Genomic DNA, 20,810 nt, shown 5'->3' with positions numbered 1-20,810 from the left:
ACATCGTGACGGTGTTGATGTAACTGAAATCTGTCAGTGTCATTGTCAGATTTGGCTGTGAACGGATTTCAGCAGTCCGCTACTTTGCTCACAGCAGACACCTGTAAAAATATTTATATTTTGTTATGACAAGACGTCTATTCTCGTTTCCCAATTTCAAGTTAACGCATCGGGTCGGTTATCAGTTATCGTATTTTGTGACGCGTGCGAAATTAATATTGTTTGTAAATGTTGAATGAAACTATTTAAGTTTTAATAACTCGTAGAAGTTTTTTCTTTTATTTAATTATATACATTAACTGCATACGTAATTACAGTGCTAACCTCACGATAAAGAGCCATGCGCTTTACCTTATAACAGTACCATTTAAGTAGGATTTTTTTTACCAAGGATGGATACAGGAGAGATAGAAAACAGTGATTTATTGACTGGAAAAATTGTAACGAAGTTAGAAGATTCAAATAATATTCGAAATGTTGCAAAAGAGCCACCAGACGGAGGTTTCAGAGCGTATTCTATTGTAATTGGATCGTTTCTAACAAATGGCCTACTATTCGGTGTAATCAACTCCTACAGTGTTATTTATACCGTGTTGAAGAAGCAACTACATGATGAAAACGTACCAAATGCAGATAGCAAAGCAGGTAAAATAATTATAATCTTTTTAGTTTTTTATGTGTTACATATATATCTGTAGTAACAATCGTTTATTAAAACCTAAACATAACAGTCAAATATTGTATTTAAAATTTGGTCCCTGTGGCAGTGTACCTTTAACGCTGGCAGCATTTTTTTGCTGTGTTGCGATACTTATTCGTTGAGCGAGGAAACCACCAGCTCTGGGGTCTGGTACTATCTACAAGGCGCTAAATAAAAAATTTAATTAGCGCCTATACATTTGACCAAGAGCACTCGAACAGGAACCAAATCAAAGTTGGAGGAAAGACTCTGAGACCTTATTTTCCGCCTAATCTTTGGAAGCCCCAGATTTTTTCTTGGCGCGAGGGACTGGAGACGAGGCTAACGGCTACACTAGTAGCATCACACACTAAAGCCTGTCCCAGCTTCCAAGGGATCCATGACATCCCATCCGGCCACTTGCCATTATGCGATGCCAAGATATATATTTTATAAATTATATATCCAAATCTAAATATTTTGTTACTTGTTAAACCTGATTATAAATGTTTTATACTAAGAAAAACACTTTTTGAATGGATTAAAGCTATGTATTATTATTAAAACTTATAGATATTTACATAACTCTAAATTTTAATTTTTCTTTTTTTAATTTTTTCCGACGTTTCGCGTACTTTTCAGCGTGTACGTAAATAACTATAAGTTTTAATAATAATACATAGCTTTAATCCATTCAAAAAGTGTTTTTCTTAATATGTAAAAGCTATTTTAACAAAAGACAATACTATGTTTTATACTAAAGAAGTATTAGGCTTTCCATAGTTATCTAATTTAACAAATATAGGAAGATACATAAATGATATTATGTTGATTTTCATGTTTCTTATATAATATGTTTTTTTTTAAATTGTTTCTATCATATAAAATACAGTAAGTATGTGGCTAGAGGCATGAAGTCAAAGCATTTAATTCTCATAGTGAGACAAAAATAAATTAAAAACCTATTTACCTCTGACTACTGATTTAAAGACTTAGAAAATAAATTTTGCTCAAATCTATTATTCATATTCAAATTTACTGTGTTAGTAGAAAACTTACAACTACCACAGAATTGCATAAAAGTAGCAACCTAATCAAAGCCACCATAAAACTGTTATAAATATAATGCTTTATAAAATTGTGTATTTTATCCTCTACCCTCTACCCTAACTTGTATGCTGTAATTATTATTATATATCTAGTAACATATGTCATCAAATAAACTGTCAACAGACTGATAAGGCTGATAGTATAGGTTATCAATTTAATGTATGGTTTTATTGTTCTGATTTAAATGTTTATTAATTTTACAGCAAATTTGCCTAGAATTTGCATGTTCATCATTACTTATTTTTCTAAACAGGCAAGTCTGCTATATTTTATATTGAACAAATATTTACAAAAGGCATGAAACGACTACAGAAAAGTATAAATTATATTTTTTTCCAATTTTGGCTGACTGGGTATAAGTAGTTAATTACCTAAAATGAAGAAAAATTATATATAAGTCTATCAATGTAAGATGTCAAGAATAAATCAAACTAAAAACATGAAATCGTCTAGACATAAAGTTAAATGTTTTTTTAATAAAGCTCTCTGTCTATTAACTAATTAAGTCTGTCTAGACTATATATGTCAGGGTTTATCTATCGAACCCTAAATTGGTAATAATTAATCTGACCTCATAATAAAGGAGATTGTAATAAAAACTTATTACTAATTAAAGTGCATATATTGATGTATTGAGGTTAAGAATTTTGGTTTCAAAAGTACCATATATGAAGGATTGATATAGTATGTCAGCGACTGAAGTTCTATTAAATCAAAGAGATTATTTGTAGAGAGCTCACAGGTAATGCAACTATGAAATATGAATTATGTACAGCTATATTACATTTTACTATAATAATAAAATAATTCATTGCAATTGTTATAAAATTAATTTATCCCAGCATTAAATCAATTGTAGCCATAATTAGAAGGTGTGTGTTAGAAACATTTCACAGGCAACAATACTCTTAAATCAGTAAATTCTTGGCTGATGAAATAATGGTATGATTTTACTACATTATTAGACATGCCTCTATTTAAGCTTATATTTAGGGACAAACTATTCCTTAATTAATGTCACTAATATTTGTTTTGTATGAGAGAGAAAACATCTTCATTCTCAATGTATGCTTTGTATTACGAAAATAAATAATAAAATACTCTCTCACGAAATATTTGGAAATAAGCTATTTCCACACAATTTAAAGAAGTGGACACGTGTGTGTTAGCGGCCTTAACTATATAGCGAAGAAACAATATTCAAAGTATTTGAACGGAAACAAGATGAGATATAAGGTATATATTCTGCTTAACAACAGCCATTCATTAAGACTTACCAGTTACTTAGGCATTTAGTAATGATTGAAATATTGACTATTTATCTGAATCTATTAAGCTTTGCATAAATCAGACGTAATTTTTATCTGAATTGTATAACAATTAATAATCAAAAGTTTAGTTAAAGACAATCTAATCGGACGAATTTGAGGGTAATATGAGTATAAGGCTGTATATTTTGCTCAATCAGGCTTTCTTAGTTTTATAAGCGTTTAGGTTTCCTACATCGGAGGAGTTCCAATCCTCTATTATTTAAAGCACCCGATGACTCAGGAACCGTACAATTAGAGTCTAGGAATTTCTTTTTATCGTGTTTTTATTGTTGGAAAATCTATTTACAAATCTCTTGGGGCAACCTATTACAGTGACGCGGGTCTGTCCGCTCCGAAGTGTGGTGGTCGGACCGGGAAGTGCTATGGAACCCCTACTGACTAAAACCAAACCCAGTCTGCTCACTACGGACGGGAGGTAGCGTAACAGTTTCCCTCAGTCCACGCCCCGGCAGGAGAGTCTACTCTTTTATCCTATTATTTTACAAATATTATTACCAGAATGTTTTGAGCGGGAAGCCTATAAGTATACCTTGCCCCTAGATCGAAAACTCAATTACGACGGGCGACGGTGAGGCGGCGTTGATTATATAAATATCTAATTGTTGAAAACATTTCATTGCAATTGACACATCACACAAGCCTATTACGACGTATTCAGTATGTTTCTGAACAGATAATAGAAAATCTAGTAATAGTTGCTCGTTACTTTTAAATAATATTGGTTTGGTTAGGTGACCTTAGCCTTGTTCCCTTCAACTTCAGTAAAAAAAAGAAGCCGTTATAAGATTCATACATATAAGGCAATGAGGTGAACTATGGATGCAGAAAAAGACTTTCGTATGTCAAATGTGATGCGTTTTTTAATCATACACCGTTAAGAAAGAATGAATTAGTAAAACGAATAGATCGAGTTTCTAGCTTTTAGATATAGGATAAATAGCGCCTGTACACTGCGACCATGCCACGTCTCTAACGCGGCCTTGTAGGAACTATCCGAGGTGGTTTTAGTGGGTATTGTTCACCCAGACTCTGAATATCAGTCTCTGGTGTCGGTCAAGTTCCACATACCTGTGCTAGTTTTACGTGGAGGTAGACGATGCGCAAATGCATTTGTTATATTATCCGTGACATAGACTATATTTATAAATATACTAGCGGACCCGACAGACTTCGTTCTGTCAAAAAGATTTAAAATGTGGGGCAGTTTTTTTTTAGTCCAACCAATTTTATAGTCGGCGCAAAAAAATCTCCTGAACAGAACCGTCACCCTGATGATAGGGTGATGTGTGAGGTTCAGCTCGGGTGACCAAAGTATCTTCGCTTCCACGAACTTTTTCAACTCTTCTGTGCCCCACTAAATAACCCCGACTGGGATATTTTCCTATTAGTAGGTATTTATTTAAATAATTTTGCACAGATAGGGATATTAAATTAAAAAATTAAACCCTTTTTTAACGCGATTTGTTTGACAGATGTTATGACGAGAAAACGTCGCATGCCGAAACTAAAATAAAATAAATAATTTTGCGAAGCCAACCAAAATAAAAATCAGTACTAATGATCTATAGCTCTCACATTTTTTGACTATTCAATTTGGTCGGGTTCGCTCTATTATCAGTGCTTGTAATTTAATATGAACTTTATTGAATAGCAATAAAGTTCAAATTGACATCTACATTTTATTTACAAAACGTTAGAAAAAGAAAAGGGCTGTTTTAGGGTTTTCCCGGAAATTATTCGAATTTTTCTCGCCGTAAAAACCATCCTTAGACTTCAACGAACTTTTAAAAAAAAGAATTGGTACAATTGTTCCAGGCGTTGTAGAGTTATGCGCTAACCAACACATTCTGCGATTCATTTTTATATTATAGATTAAACAGCTTGCGACAATACATATCGCTAGTGTAAAAATTAAATTTATCTAAATAACATTTCCCGGAAAGGTAAAATAAGGACACATTTTTTATTATATTGTTAAAGTTGATACTGATAAAGTTGACAAGTGGCACACAATGTATGATAATCTAATCAGGTCGCAGTTCAGATTCTATACGTATTCATCTCTCTTATCGGAACTTGCAACTAGCTCGCTACTAAATGGAGCCTTATAGATAACATTTTATACCCTTTGATTCCGCTGAGTTACTATGTCTATTTTAACCACAGCATTAAAAACTTTTTAAACTAAAAAAGAAGAATAATTCTAGTCCCATAACCATAGTAACCATAGTCTACAGACTAACTACAGTTTGATATCATAGTCTGTAGTTCGATATAAAAATAAATATTTGGATTAACTTCGATCGTTTTTTTAAATTCTTTTGTAATATTTATACATATTATTATATGTACCGTTGTCGAAACTATATTGCATACCTCTATGTAACTGGCGAACTAAATTCCTTAAACAAGTAAATTGTACCTTGGGAAAGGATGTCGTAATTTCGCCAACTGATTGTGCGTTAACAAGGACAGGCCATTATCTTTTACACTAGTCTTTTCACTGAAACCAATTGGTTTATTAGTGCAAATTCATTTCATTAGGAAGTACCCAATTTAATAATACAGATGGTAATCTTAATCTTATATCGACATACCTTTTAGTGATAACACAAACTCGCGTCTCTCATCCCTGAGGTCGTTGCTTCGATTTTCGTTTGTGCGCCAATAGACGTTCTGTATATGTGAATAGAACATTTGCTCGAACGGTGAAGGAACTGAGGTGAACTTCGTGAGGTAACCGGCTAGCCTTAGACCCAAAAAGTCGAAGGCATGTGTCAGGCACAGGAGGCCGATCACCTACTTGCCAGTTAGAATGATTATGAAACCAATATATAAATCACAGACCAAAGAAGGTTCTAACTTGTAAAGCCACTGTTTAAATTTTCACTCCAATCAAAGCTTGAGATTTGTTTTAATCTATATGTAACCTCGTAATACGTAATGTAAACTAATCTTAACTAAAAGTGTTTGTTTAATTACATGTAAATGTTGAATTAATTATAATATTAAACAGCTAATAGTTTAGCATAACTATCGATTTCGGTACGATTAGTCATACAAGGTATTGGGAAATTATGGCTGGTATTGGATTTGGGATGCCAGACCCATTTTTGTGTTTGACAATCATTTTTCAAAACATGTGTTTATATCTACTGCGTGCTAAGGAGGCAATAATATTTCATATAAATTAAAAATTATGACATTAGTAGTGAAAATTAGTGTTTTGTCGGATATTTGCCGACGTTTAATTTATCTCGTACACTGACTGATGTATCCAATTTATGAATCAATATCAATCAAACACCGATAGTGTTACTGTTGAAGGTTGAATTTTAACATTGAACGTCTACCGCAATAATATGTAGTATGGATGTATATATTATCACAACATGTTATACATAATAGTGCCATTGTATATAATAAGTAGATTGAAGAGTTTAGAAAAACATGTTTTTATCTTTTTAATAATTGCGGTTAAACTATAGGATACACTCGACAATGTTACTAGTTTATTTTAAAATTAATTCATTGTTATATAGTAAACATTTTAAATATATATATTAGTGAGTTAGCGGACACGACAGACTTTGTTCTGCTGTTGTATGATATTTCAAACGATTAAGATATGAAACAAATTATGAAAGTACCACCTGCAGTGCCATCTGCCGGGTCAAAAAGTCATTCAAATCGGACCAGCCGTTTAAGAGGAGTTCAGTGACACATACGTACAATTGAGTTATATATATAAAGATAATTCAATATTCAAATACTTTTGTTTTATAACTACGACACAGCCAATGATTTCGAAATAACTATCATAATGACTTATTTCTTAAACTTAAACATGTTTCTATTTTGTTTCAGCGCTGGTGGGCTCGCTCACGTTGAGTATGACGTTTCTCTTGTCTCCAGTATCCGGTGTACTTACCGGTCTCCTGGGACTGAGACTAACAGCTGTCCTCGGCGGCACTGTGGCAACTGCAGGCTTGGTCATTACTTCCTTCGTTGTTCATAACGTGGAAGCTCTGTACTTTACGTATGGAGTCATGTACGGTATCGGTGCCTCGCTTGCGTACACTCCTTCTCTCGCAATCCTTGGGCATTACTTCAAAAAGTATCTAGGACGTGTCAATGGCTTCGTCACTATTGGTAGCTCAATTTTCACAGTCATCATGCCTCCCGTTATGAAATATACAATTGATAATTATGGCCTCGAATGGATGTTCAGAATGCTGGCTGTCATAACTTTCGGAATTGCGCTATGTGGCTTGCTCTTCAAACCTATCCCGGTCGTGATTATCGAAAAGCCACCCCAAGAGACAAATACCTTCAAAACAATTATGAAGACAATTGTCAATGTACAAATATGGAAGAACCGTCAATATAGGCTGTGGGCCATTTCTATGCCAGTTGCTCTATTCGGTTATTTTGTTCCTTATGTGCACATAGAGAATTTTATTCAAGAGAACTTTAAGAACAGCACATCGAACTTGCCTCTGCAGTGTATCGCTGCTACTTCCGGCTTGGGGAGGTTGATGTTTGGCTTTTTAGCCGATAGAGACGGGGTTGACAGGATTCTTTTGCAACAAATATCTTTTTACGTTATCGGGTTGTTAACTATAGTTTTGCCCTTTGTGAAGTCTTTTGAGCTGCTGCTTGTGATTTGTTTAGGTATAGGGTTGTTTGATGGCGGGTTCATATCATTAATAGGACCGATCGCTTTTGAATTTTGCGGGAGTGCATATGCTGCTCAGGCCATAGGATGTATGTTGGGTTTATCAGCAGTACCTGTGTCTATAGGGCCTCCCGTGGCTGGCAGACTGTTTGAAGTTTATAAGTCGTATACGCTACCCTTTGTGTTAGCTGGAGTATCTCCCCTCGTTGGTGCTACGTTGATGTTTATGATACGGTTCCGTTCACGAAGTCGTCATGTTAAAGAGGCAAATGCTACAAATGGACATGCTTTACCGACGCCTGATGTTGGTGAGTATATTTAAATTTGTTTTCGATCTATTAATTTGTAATCATTATCTGATTTGACTTGAATTCGAATAATCATTTGAATTATTTAAAAATGTTCCTAACTTAAGATATTTCATAAAGTGAAACGTGCTTCGTCTGATACCTTAAATAGCGTATATGTGTACCATACAAGTCGTCGGTTTGGCTTTGGTTATTCACTAATAATTATAATACCTTTATTAAATTGGTAAGTTTGTCAAATCACGACTCCAACTCAAACAGCTCCAATTTTGTTTTAAGATGGAGCTGTAACTTGACAAATTTACCATTTAATTTATAAAGGATTCAATAAAATGTTGTTCACTGAATGTAAAATGTGTTTTGGGGTATATTTACTGCCTTGATTGCATTAATTAACACGAAGTTCTTGCATTTTCAGAAAGTACACCATCACTTCGACCGAACGGTTTTGGTCAGCAAACATCATTATAGCACTGGCTCGAACTGTAATCAAAACTATTAATAATATAAGTAGTAACTGAATCTCTGTACTGTTTAATAAGCTTAAAATATAACTGGCTATTTGCACACAATGGATTGACCACAGTCATAGACAAAGTATGTATTTTTGACACAGATTATCAAATAATTTTAGAATGGTTTATCTGTCAAAAATTCCAGAGATAGTTATTTATTAAGAAAGTAATAAACATACACACGACTACGGTCAGGTTCTGTCAAAACTGCATTTGAATTTAGAATTGTACATTAAAAGGTAAATTGTATGCGTAGTGTATGGTTATAAAATTTTCCACTTTACCTAAGTGCATTTTTTCCTCGAATTTGACGTACAAATACGTACAAACCTTTAAATCTCTATGCATTTGTTAGGCACAAACTGTAGCTTTGTATATAATATATCTATAATATGTATTTTTTGCATATGTGTTAAACAAATATATTTATAGACTTATTTTATATTTATATGTTTTGAACTTAAATAAATGAGACATTGGTAGTAAACGTTCATGAACGTAATGCAAGGAAGTATGTATATTTTATGTATAACTACATATTGAACACAGAATTAAAAAGGGACCAATATGGTTTTCAAAAATTAAAACTCTGACTTATATTTAATTTAATATATAATATTTTTTATCTTTATTTAGATAGTGTATGCTGTTCTCGTAACAAAAAGCCTAGATTTTTATTAAATCATTTACGATATCGTTTCATGTTATCTCGTGAGTAATTTCCCGTTCAATATAAATTCGTTATCAAAATCTGGTAGAATTTATTATATTTTATCGATCTGAAGATTATAAAACTAAAACAATAGCTAATATAGAAGGTAATTTTTGTATCCGTTGCTTGTGTAGCTTGTGGGCGTATTTAGAACGAATTCGCAAACATGATGTATGTTTATTGTCTCAATGTTTATTTGCGTTTTAGACAAAGGTATCCTGAAGCATTATTGTGACGTATGTCTTCTAGTCTCGCTTCTGTATGAGGATACAGAAGAGGGACTAGAAGCTGTCACTCCCTTATGTCTAAGTCGAATACATTTTCGACGTACGGGAGACGGACTTACCGCTAAGTTACTGAATCTTACACTTAGCAGACAGTATCGTATGCGCGTATCTTAAAACCTATCTAAAGTCGTCGGAGCGTTGCGTTTCGGTAACTTCATAGATTTGGTATTAAAGAATGGTCTGACAGATGTCAGAATAAAGCGTATATGTCGTCATCGCACAGCTTTAATATCTGCCAGTGGTAGACAGCCATATGTCTAAACATTTGTTATGTTTCATTTTACCATATCAAATTTTTGCTTCTGCGTTTCGCTAAACCAAGTTTCTAAATAGTAATTGCTTAAAGACTTGACACAATGGTCCACAGTGAGCCTACATCGCGTTCTTATTTCACGTTGCTCCAAGTCTATGCGACTGTCTTTGCCTTATCTGCAACTGATTGTCGCCAGGTGTGCTTGGTTTCAATCAAGTTCCAATTACTTAAATACGCAGTATAGGAAAATAAAAAATAGTTTAAGGAAAATCGACGCCTCGTACAGCGGTTTTTCCTTTTTATAATGCGAAGACCTTTTCTCAGAGTTTAATAACTAATAATATTTATCGGGTTACAATGTGATTTATTAGTCTCCAGCGTTGCGTGATTGTCATATGAGAATAAAAAGCTTTTGATTTATGATATTGCATTCTTTTTAAACGGATTAAAGCTATTTATTATTATTATAAACTTATAATTATTTATATAATTTTTAAATTAAAATTTTCCGACGTTTCGCGTGCTTTACAGCGTACGTGGTCACTGTGGCCACGCACGCACGTGCCTGTGAAGCACGCGAAACGTCGAAAATATTTAAAATTATGTAAATAGTGATAAGTTTATAATATTGCATTCTTTTCATATTCAACTTCTGTATAGTAAACATTATTCGTTTGTTTACGGTACTTTTACTACTTATTACATATAAACATTTTAGGTTTAATGTGTTCGAACTAACGCCGGCTAGCTTACAATCTGATTTTAAAACAAAAACGACACGATGCTGCGTACAGCTCGATTGTAATTGGATAAACGGAACATCGTGTCGCATCGTTTAGTTTAGAAATGCTGTTTAACAATCACATACAAGCAAATTGCGCTAGTGTTTTGTCTTACGTTTTACATTCGGGATCACGCCCCAGGGGTCTGATATCGCAGCGCAAACAGAATTTGATAAGAAACACGAGTAGTCAACTCAAAACAATTTCATTCGTCCAATTAAATTGTTTTTGAGTTAATTACGTCATTTTGTAGTACGTAATTTCAACAAAATATTTTGATGATCAGCTCATATCGAGTTAAAATATAATTACGCAATATTAATACAGATATCATAATAAAATTATACTTTATGTTTTTCTAATTATAATCATATTTAGGATGTGCCTTAGGAATAGATATATGAGCAGTCTTGTAAACTTACCCGCCCAAAACTATTATTTCTCTAGTAACTGCGTTACCATCAGAGTTTTAATCCTATTAAATAAAAAAACGAGAATATAGAAAAGTTAATTTTGCTATTGCCTTTTACGTATAACAGACCTAGAATCAAGATTAAATTATATTTGTCAATTAAATTATCTAACATTTTGTATATAACTTCTAGATTTGAGATCACTATGTATAAATATATGTAATAAATGTAAATGTGATGTGAATAGTTGGTGCTATATAGCCACATAATATTTACGATAATTTTATGTATTTTCACGCAAATAACCAATCTAAAGCTAAAAACTAATAAGTTTATTTTAACCTATGTATACACGATACTGTCAATTCCTGCATATGTGAAATAGGAACATAATATGTATATCTATTATGTTACAAACCGTATGACGAATCAATTAAATGTAATTATTAATTTAATATATCATACGTGGATAATTTGAATAAAAATTTACCCATTATAGACACGTAAATGATATCATTTAATTTGCATTTTATTATAATTTACAATTTGTATTGTTCCTAATATGTTAGAACCAAAGAATGGAGGGTGTTGATAAAACTTAATATGATATAATTGTATATATAGCCCCGCAAATTGCTAAGTCCACGCTGTAACTGTTCTCGTTGCCTACACATACAACTACTTAGAGTAACAGTCAATCATCTCTTTCTATTAAATTGGGCTTACCTTGTGATAGAAAGAGACAACGGAAACCTGAACTTGAAAATGTGGAACTAGGCTGATTTATTTTTAAATACACTAAAGGTACTAAACAAGTTTCTTTTTCATCTACAATAAGCTGTTTTAAGATAAACAGTTCAATAAATTTTCTTAGAGATTTTAATGTGACATAATTGTACCAATTTTATGATTTTTTTACTGACACGTTTTGACATCTTTATCTTTCTGTTCTGTGGTTAAAACTATCGCAGTTACCTTAAAAGTTCCTAATTTAGGTTATACTTTAAAATATTAAAAAAAAAAAATTATTGTTATTACTATTATATTCATTTATATATTTTACTGTTATTCATTATTTTTATCTTAGCTAAAATGGTTATTATATTTAAAACAACCCGCCTTCGAATCTTCATACGAAACCGTTCCTACGTTTTATTTATAATCTGTAGAATTTGGTTAATTGTAAGCTGGTATAAAATGACAATTACAGATACAAAATATTATTTTAAACTAAGAATCAGTACTTACTATTTTTTTATTACATTTCATATAATGTCAAAAATATTATTTACACTATAAAATGTTAACTTTTAAATGTTTTTACACCATCATTGTTAGCTATTTTAATTTAATTTTAATAGGTTTGCTATTGTTCCTATAAGATAGATCATAAGAGATATATAATATTTAAGTTGCTAAATAATTTTCCAATACCCAATGACGAAAGGTAAGATAAGCTTAATGTTATTTTGTAACCTTATTGATTTTTATTTACGAAAATATATCCGAACTCAAATATGTATTTAAAATTAAGAATATATAATAAAATGTTACGCAGTAAACTTATTGTTGTTATTTATTTAAAAGTAACAGAAGAAAAAATTAAGTAAAAGCAAAGTAACGCAATTCAACGGAGAGCCGTTTCATTGATTTTTAAGCTTCGGATTTATCACTTTAATGTTTCTCCTTATGAGCCCTAACCAAGGTGGGAAATTTAACATAGTTTAAATCATAATACGTCCTTAATGAAGCACGTTTTCTTAAATCTAAAGAATAAAAATTTTGGTAGCTTTATCGAAAAGCGATTTAACTTTGAATGAAGCATTTAACAAAACATGCGATTGACGTCAATATATAGGTAATTACTTTGTTTAAATGTGACGCAATTTTAACTCTATATGATAATTAAAATGACAATACACTCGATAATAAAATAATATTTATTACACCATTTGTCGACGCAATTTTTAACAATTACACCACCGGGTGTTGGTGAAAATTTCACAACCTTAATAACCTTTAATTTTAAAACCTATTAAATTATATAAGAATCGTTTATTCACCGGGTAATTTTATCAGTGAAAGCGTTATTGAACGTAATATATCTCTATCCACGTAACCTCAAAATCGTACAACTTGAATGATAGACCTTGATAAATTCATAGAAAAGTAAAGTTTATTTATTAATTTGCTTATTTTGACATCGCCTGCAGGATTTATAAATAAAATTCCATATTCGTACGAATCCAATTTGTCGAGGTGGGTTGGTATCATCTGAATTATTTCCATCGACACTAAAGGAATGAACCCTTAATACCAATTCTTCGTGTGAGGGGGAATTCGTTTTTTGTGACACCCACCGTAAGGGTTTTGATAGCCTGAAAGGTAATTCAAAAATATTTCGCCTAAACTTAACTGAATTCATCTAGTTAATAAATTCCAAATGATAATAATTTGATATATAGGTAAATTTAAAAAGGTAGGAAAAACCTAATTGCACTCAATATCCTATCACCAACTTAGAGCATTGCATTTAGAACAATCAGTGCAGATAATAAAACGATAATCGACCGCGACGAAGAACGTAAATCACTATTGTAACTGGCTATGTACATAAAAATCATAATAGCCTTTTAATACAGATATTTTTCATTTAAACACTTTTCTATTTCAATTTTCTTTAAGGTGTGTGTGCCCTTTTTTGACAAAGGCCTCTTTCAAATCCCGCCATTAATATCTGGGCGATACCACTGCCATTTACCACCTGCTATTTCTTTAATTTGGTATCCACCTTCCACCACACTATCCTACTTCTAAGTTGTCTTCCTTTTTTTTGTTTGCTGTACCTTGGGCCCCAGTTTAGCACTTTTTTGCTCCACTTTTCTGTCTCTATTGCCATGTGCCTCGCCTATTTCTACTTTAGTTTATTTATTTTTAATGTAACATCTGTTAACTTAGTTGTTTTTCTTAAAGCTGTCAATTTTATTACATCGTTCCATCGATCTTTTACACGCCTGTAGCTTATAACAAAAGTAATAATTATATCACACAGTAAAATATGAATCACCCAGGTATGGTCTGTATTTGACTACCCGGACAGAAACAAGCAGGAAAACTGTGCGCAGACACACGTGCACACACACACGTCAGACCGTCAATATATGTCGTGATCCTTGACATCTTGTCAAAATTTATTGACGTGTAAACGCGGCAGAAATGAATACTGAGCATATTGACATAAAATCTAGATTTTTGTGATCCATCAATATCTATCAATATTTATTGACTATTGTGTTGATTTGGTGGAACACTCAGATTAATATGTTCGATCACTGTTTTTACAAAATAAAACTACGTAAAGTGTTTTTGTGTCGATGCTTATTAAAAAAAATAAAGTACATAACTGATTACGCAAATTTATAGTTTCAATGAACTTACCTTAATATAGCATTAAGGTATGTTAAAGTTAAGCCCGTATTACGGCAATACAGGCCTTACTTTTATCGTTCATTACGAAACACATCTACTCCGAAGAATGATCTTCTGACTACTGACGATATTGAAGTCAATATCTAATGAAAGCGTATTACGACCAATTGATTCTATATATATTGAGACAGGTATCGTGACGTAGATAACGCAAGAGCAGGCGCAGGACAGCTTTACGTCAATATTCGAGGAGAGGTGGTAAAATATCGCCAGTATTTGTATTATTGATTTCCTTTGAAGAATGCTCTTAATGATCTGAAGCCGAACGCTGCTAAATATTAGGCCAATAAGGCAGTTACAACTACAGTCCTTTACCTAAAGAATTCCTTTATCACAAAGCAAAGTATATCATACTTACTCTGAGAAATAGTCCATATCCTTTAATGTATCTGGCAACTCCCGCCCATCGACATCAGGTAGTATTAAACATATAAATATCAATATCAATGTTATGACTACAACAACTATCATCATAGTAAGATCTTGAATATCCTGTGTCGTGATAAGGTATGCTGTCATTGTGCCAAGGTGTCCCAGAGAGTAATAGCACCCAAAAAGGGTCGCTCTGCATTTAGTGGCTAAGACACGTGGTGTAATGTTGAGGAGTAAGGCGTGGCTGATTAGGCCTGAAGCCAAGCCTATTGTAGAAATGATTTCAAGTATGACGACCTGAAAATTTATAAATATTTTAAATTGTAATTTAGGCTTTTATGAATTTGACACCTGCTTAAATAGTTGTAACAAATATCCATAGAAATGAATAATATGTGGTGTATTCATTTACTAAATAAGCATTTTCTACTAGGCAACTCGAGATACCTAAATTGGTATATAAATCCTTACCTATACCTCCTACCACAAGCTCAACTTACATTAAATCTTTTGACTACCCGTTGTCGCTACGAAAAGTAGTTTTCAAAGACACTCTTCTTAAAGTCACAGCCATCATTGGAATATGCATTTTGGCGTTGTCATATGAGTGACGTTCGGTTTCGCAGTCATTTGATTAGAAAGGCTAAGTTTACGTTAGCCTTTAAGAAGTTTGGTGTGCTCAGCAAGGCGAGATGGTACTTCACTCCGAACCACGGCTTGCAACTTTATAAAGCGCAAACTCGGCTCCACATGGAGAACTGTTCTCACCTCTGGGCCGAAGCCCCCTCGTACCAGCTCATACCAAATGATCGTATTCAACGAAAACCGGTTGGAATCGCCGGCAACGTGTTAATAGGAGTTATTCGGATTAAGACCTGCAGATGAGTTTCATCATCGGACGTGGAGGCGGAATACGAAATTCCACCCATATCATCCTCCTGGACAGCCACCGTTTCACAACTGAGCGTTTTTAAGGCTTACCAATTCTTGAAAGGCTGGCAACACACTCGCGACCCCTCTGGCACTGAGAGTGTCCATGGGCGGTATCACTTAACATCAGGTGAGCCTCCTGCACCTTTGGCCCTGTTCTATAAAACATATTTATACAAGCAATTTATAACACGTAAATTTTACTCACATTAAAATGTAACATGTTCTTGAAAATAAAAATACCCGTTGAAGTACCCAAAATAACAATATTTAGCGTCAACCAAAATCTCAGTTTCATCTTTTTCCTCAAACAAACATAAGTAAGCCCTAAGAAAGCGGTCGTTGGTAATACTTTAACAGGAGCATATATTGGATCTTTGTATACTTCCATGTATAAAGGAGACCACAGAAAAAAGTACAAAGCCCAGAATATAAGACAGGACAGAAAAATAATTCTAACATTGTGAGTACATAATAAAGTGAAACAATTCCATTCCTCATCCAAACATTTGTACGCCTGAAAGAAAATTTTAGGCAAAATGTTGTGAGTTGTTTCTATACATAAAAACTATTACTTTTATATATATTATCTATGAAATAATTTGATTTATATATATATAATAAAAAGAGAATGTGTCGCTGCCCTAATTATAATGTAAAGCTAAAGAAAATATGAAAATAAATATCTTATTTACCTCATCTAAAATCTAAATCCTATTGCGTAGGACAGTCTACATTTTCTTAAAATAAAATAGGTTTATTATAGAATATAAGATACAGGTATCACTTATTCCACGTCATTTAAATCGGTAGACATCCCTAGTGATTAGCAAAAATGACGGAGAGACGCGAGAAAAAACAGGCGTAAAAACTCTCAATACTCTTTTAAAATAGCAAATCATCGTATAAAATGGCAAACAACACTTACTATTTTAAAACAAATATCACCAATTAGAAGAAGCCTGTCTAGCACTAGTCCCAGGCCCTTTTGTCAACTAGATAATCGTTAACTTTATAGTAAGCCTTTTTAAATAGATTTTCTTTAATACATATCTTAAATTTATTAAAAGGCAAAGATAAAAGAGCCTCTGGGATTTTATTAAAGAAAAGTATCCCTTTCCCCAAAAAATAATTACTAATTGTGTTTGTTCTGAGTATTAAAATATTACATATATTTACTAATAAACAAAGCTAAGTGTAAACAGTCAACATGCTATAAAAACAATTTATAATAAACATCTGTCGCTATGTCTATTTATAAGAAAAATATTATTTTATGAAATGCAATTAAGTAGAAATAAATAAACCTTTATCTTTATCTTTCCCTATTAATAACTTTATGATCAACTACAGCGCCGCCATTTTTATCATTACCGCCTTACATGCGGTGCGAATATTAAAAAAAGAATTGTGATAATATAGCATCTACAATGAATATATTTATAAACATTAAAATAATTGGATAATCTATTCTAATGGGTTAAAAAAAAGTTTTTCCTTTATTTCGCGTAAAATAGTTAGTAAATATTATAATTAAACTTAAAAATAATTTTTAAGAATGTTTTTTTTAAATGATGTATAACAATATATCATTGTAACATATATGACAAGCGACATTACTTAAGAACAAAGATTAACATACCTACTCTGTGGTCAACAGGTCTTATTTTGAAGTCATTACATAATTTTACGCGGTTTTTCTTTGCAGCACTAATTAGTATATTTTCTGCTGATGATATTCTTCTATTGTATAGTAACCACTGTGGGGATTCGGGAATCCATCTACAATTGCAGAATAATCATTTAATATTTATAATATTTATTTAATATTAAATAAATAATTGAAATGGACGAATCGAAGGTTCCACATCTATATTATGGTATTTATCTATATTTATGCCATAGTTTTTAGCAGGAACGATAAGAAACTTTGTTGCATTGTGCGGCGACATAACTGTTAAAAATACTGTGGATCTTTCGGCTTTTAACTGAATTCTTCGAAACAACACAATGGAGGATTGTGTCTATGAATCTAAGAATGTAGGTAACATTTCATCGTATTCATTATTATCAGGTTTGACTTTGTTGTTTTAAAATAAAGTGTCAAGAATAAACCTATCATTTATTCAAGGGCATTACAGGACGTTGTCTGTGGAACATTCCACAAAGTGCAAACCTCTTCTTCTCTGAAGTATTATATAAAAATAAAAAGTATGGAATACCTGATAAGAATGAGCGGTATTAGACCCACTAAGAATGCTATAAAGTTATAGGTTTCAAGATTAGGAGCATAATTCGCAATTGCTAGCATACAGGTGAAGTTTAAATAGCGAGGGAAAGAAACCATAAATCCTAGAATAGTACGCCATTTGTTGCTTGCAATTTCACAGACTGAAAATTTTAAGTAGAGTTCAATATATTTTATGATAAACTCGATATAACCTAATAGTTTTGTGTGATACCAAGGCGCAATAAACCATACCCTTTAATATGTCTAAGGGCCTGTTTCATTGGTAATTCAAAATTAATCAATCTTATACAATTATAGTTTTGCCCGAAGTCCAGCCTGAGTCCCAGAGGTGATCGCATAGCCACGATGGACGAAACTATGTTAATAAGATTATTAAATGCATATTTTTTACATAGATAACTCTCTATTCTAATATCCAACTTCCCTGTTATCAATATAATAGATAAATATCAAACAAAGAAAATTTTCCTGTATTATCTTTAGGGACTTTATTCAAGGAACTACAAGTATATCTACATCTAATCTATTGTATTGATATTTCCCACGGGAAATCTGATTCGCACTAAAGATGCTAATCAGCTTACAAAGTCCTCTCACGTATGTGTATGCCACGCAGTCCTAGGCCTTTTCACGATTGTTTTGCCTCTTGATTTTTAACATAGGTTAACTATATAAAAATATATGTTGTATATATTTTAATTTACCACACATATTCTAAATCCCAATGCAGACATATCTGTTTTGGCAGTACTTTTATCGCAATGCAAGTTTTATTAAAACGCGAAATGATTATTTAAGCTTAATAGGCAAGATTATTAATATCTAGTTTAAACTTGTATATAGACGATGATTTAAAACAACATTTTTCTTTGTATTTATGGGTGGCGGTAAGCACTTAATACTATGGAACCAGTCTGCTGTGAGCAGTCTAATTGTATGTAATAAGACTTTGAAGAGAACTTCCTTCCGTCTTAACTTGCCACGAATCTACTACTATTATGCGATAGCGATAGAAGAAGGAACAATTATAATAATAATCCATTAAATATACCTATAACTAATCCCAGGTAGTAAATACCACTAGTTGACAATGACTTGAGAAATATAAATAGAAGATACCAGCTCTCAGAATCACAAAAGGTCAACGCAAGTCGGAATATTAATTCAGCTATTATATTAATCAAGATCACCATTCGTCTCCCAAAACTGAAAATAATATAATTATATGGAAACTTCTTTAAAGACCTACGTACGCCATTTTTTATAATATAACAGTGGGCAAACGGACAAGAGGCTCTCCTAGTTAAGTCTAAGTAAGACATTGCCAGAAGGCTCGCAAGTGCGTTGCCGGTCTTTAAATAATTGGTACGCTCTTCTTAAAGGATACTCCAAACAACTCAACTGAAGACACTCCATGGTACATGCGGTGGAAGATGCAGAGAGACTGTTTAACAAATTAATTCTATGACGAAATAGAAATTAAATATCGTTGTGACTTTCTTTATAATGTGGGTAGGACATTGTATATCATCCGATATTAATAATTAAAAATTACATTAAAAATTACCCATCCGAAATAAGTCCAAATATAATGCTTCCCAGGCATAAACCAAAACGACAAATTACCGTCACAATTAGGAGTGTCGTAGTATCTTTATCACAGAATATAAGCCACTGAAAAACCAACGTTACGCAGTAAAAAGACCGTCAATTATATTATTATATACCTAAATGAAAATTTTACATCAACATCTCCTCATAAATTTATAAGTTTCCATATTATATACTAAGTTCCTAATAATAACCTTCATAACCTGATGAAGCGGTTGTGTTTGACACGACGCTTTTCTTACTCTTTTATACTTTAGGTGCTAAATTTGAACCCAAGGTCTCAAGCTACGAATATGCTCACCGCAGGCTAAGTCTTACCGTTTTCTTAATCCACACGAGCCACATGAATCTCACTTTCCAAGAGTCACACATAAATTCCGTTCCATTTACACTATATGAACACAGAGTAGCATTGTACTGAGTCACACATACTACGCCATTTGGTGGTTGCAGGAGGAAAGCGTCTTCATATTGATTTAGTACTGTTGGTGCAGCTAAAATCGTAGAGAGTATAGTGACTGTCCATTGCCAAGCGCCGATCTTTCCAAGAACTTCGGTTGTCACGTCTTCATGGATAGTTCCACTTCTGTGAAGTATTATCTGTTAGTATAAAGCCTCTGTTTAGTGATGTTATTTAAGCGTAAACTGCGGTTTTTATGCGGTTTAGCAAAAGCAAACATGATCTACCAAATTCATACCGCCTGTCTAAAGGGGTTGCTAAACTGCTGTTTCCACTTAAAAATGCAAAGAACATACACATCATTGTATAAAATATATGTTATAAAATGTTATATGGTCTTTCAAAGTCGGACAAAAATGTAATGACTGTAGACTGCAGACGTTACGAAACGTTTTCCGCCAAACCATTTGTGTTATTTTCTATGAAGATTAATACGAATCAAGCTCCACTATAATTAAAAACATACGATGTTTTCGTGTCATCTCAATCCATTTCACACTTATGTTTTGAAGTAACGTCCTCCACAATATCACTTAGTGATAATGTTTATTTATTTACGTAATATCAACGCAAAATTACGAATATTCTTACATTGACATTGTGGTCATTATCTTCTTTGTTTAATCTTA

At 32.7% G+C, this 20,810-nt stretch overlaps 2 protein-coding genes across 2 annotated transcripts; one reads left to right on the top strand and one right to left on the bottom strand.

The window, feature by feature from the left end:
• Window positions 1-82: 82 nt before the first annotated feature.
• On the top strand, window positions 83-10,293 carry LOC123713614 (monocarboxylate transporter 10-like). Its single transcript, XM_045667367.1, has 3 exons — window positions 83-645; window positions 6,988-8,106; window positions 8,525-10,293. The coding sequence occupies exons 1-3, from the start codon at window positions 393-395 to the stop codon at window positions 8,575-8,577; spliced, it is 1,425 nt and encodes a 474-aa protein (XP_045523323.1). The 5' UTR covers window positions 83-392; the 3' UTR covers window positions 8,578-10,293.
• Window positions 10,294-16,314: 6,021 nt separating this feature from the next.
• On the bottom strand, window positions 16,315-20,496 carry LOC123713615 (solute carrier family 22 member 16-like). The gene is made up of 7 exons (XM_045667368.1): window positions 20,420-20,496; window positions 20,040-20,307; window positions 19,678-19,784; window positions 19,162-19,316; window positions 18,082-18,250; window positions 17,502-17,641; window positions 16,315-16,376 (listed from the first exon to the last, which is right to left on the bottom strand). Exons 1-7 carry the CDS (start codon window positions 20,482-20,484, stop codon window positions 16,357-16,359), a joined length of 924 nt encoding a protein of 307 aa, XP_045523324.1. The 5' UTR covers window positions 20,485-20,496; the 3' UTR covers window positions 16,315-16,356.
• Window positions 20,497-20,810: the final 314 nt, after the last annotated feature.

Source organism: Pieris brassicae, chromosome 8 (assembly GCF_905147105.1).
Source record: "Pieris brassicae chromosome 8, ilPieBrab1.1, whole genome shotgun sequence".
Classification (NCBI taxonomy): Eukaryota; Metazoa; Arthropoda; class Insecta; order Lepidoptera; family Pieridae; genus Pieris; species Pieris brassicae.
This window is presented reverse-complemented; position numbering and strand designations above follow the sequence as displayed.

What these genes read in the sequence shown, in the direction of transcription:
- LOC123713615 (XM_045667368.1), bottom strand. Translation starts at nt 20,484, where the DNA reads ATGATGTGTATGTTCTTTGCATTTTTAAGTGGAAACAGCAGTTTAGCA. An exon ending in GCAACCCCTTTAGACAGGCG is followed by an intron (nt 20,308 to 20,419) that starts GTATGAATTTGG and finishes AATACTTCACAG; the next exon opens with AAGTGGAACTATCCATGAAG. An exon ending in ATACCGCTCATTCTTATCAG is followed by an intron (nt 17,642 to 18,081) that starts GTATTCCATACT and finishes CTGCAATTGTAG; the next exon opens with ATGGATTCCCGAATCCCCAC.
- LOC123713614 (XM_045667367.1), top strand. Translation starts at nt 393, where the DNA reads ATGGATACAGGAGAGATAGAAAACAGTGATTTATTGACTGGAAAAATT. An exon ending in AAATGCAGATAGCAAAGCAG is followed by an intron (nt 646 to 6,987) that starts GTAAAATAATTA and finishes ATTTTGTTTCAG; the next exon opens with CGCTGGTGGGCTCGCTCACG. An exon ending in TTTACCGACGCCTGATGTTG is followed by an intron (nt 8,107 to 8,524) that starts GTGAGTATATTT and finishes TTGCATTTTCAG; the next exon opens with AAAGTACACCATCACTTCGA.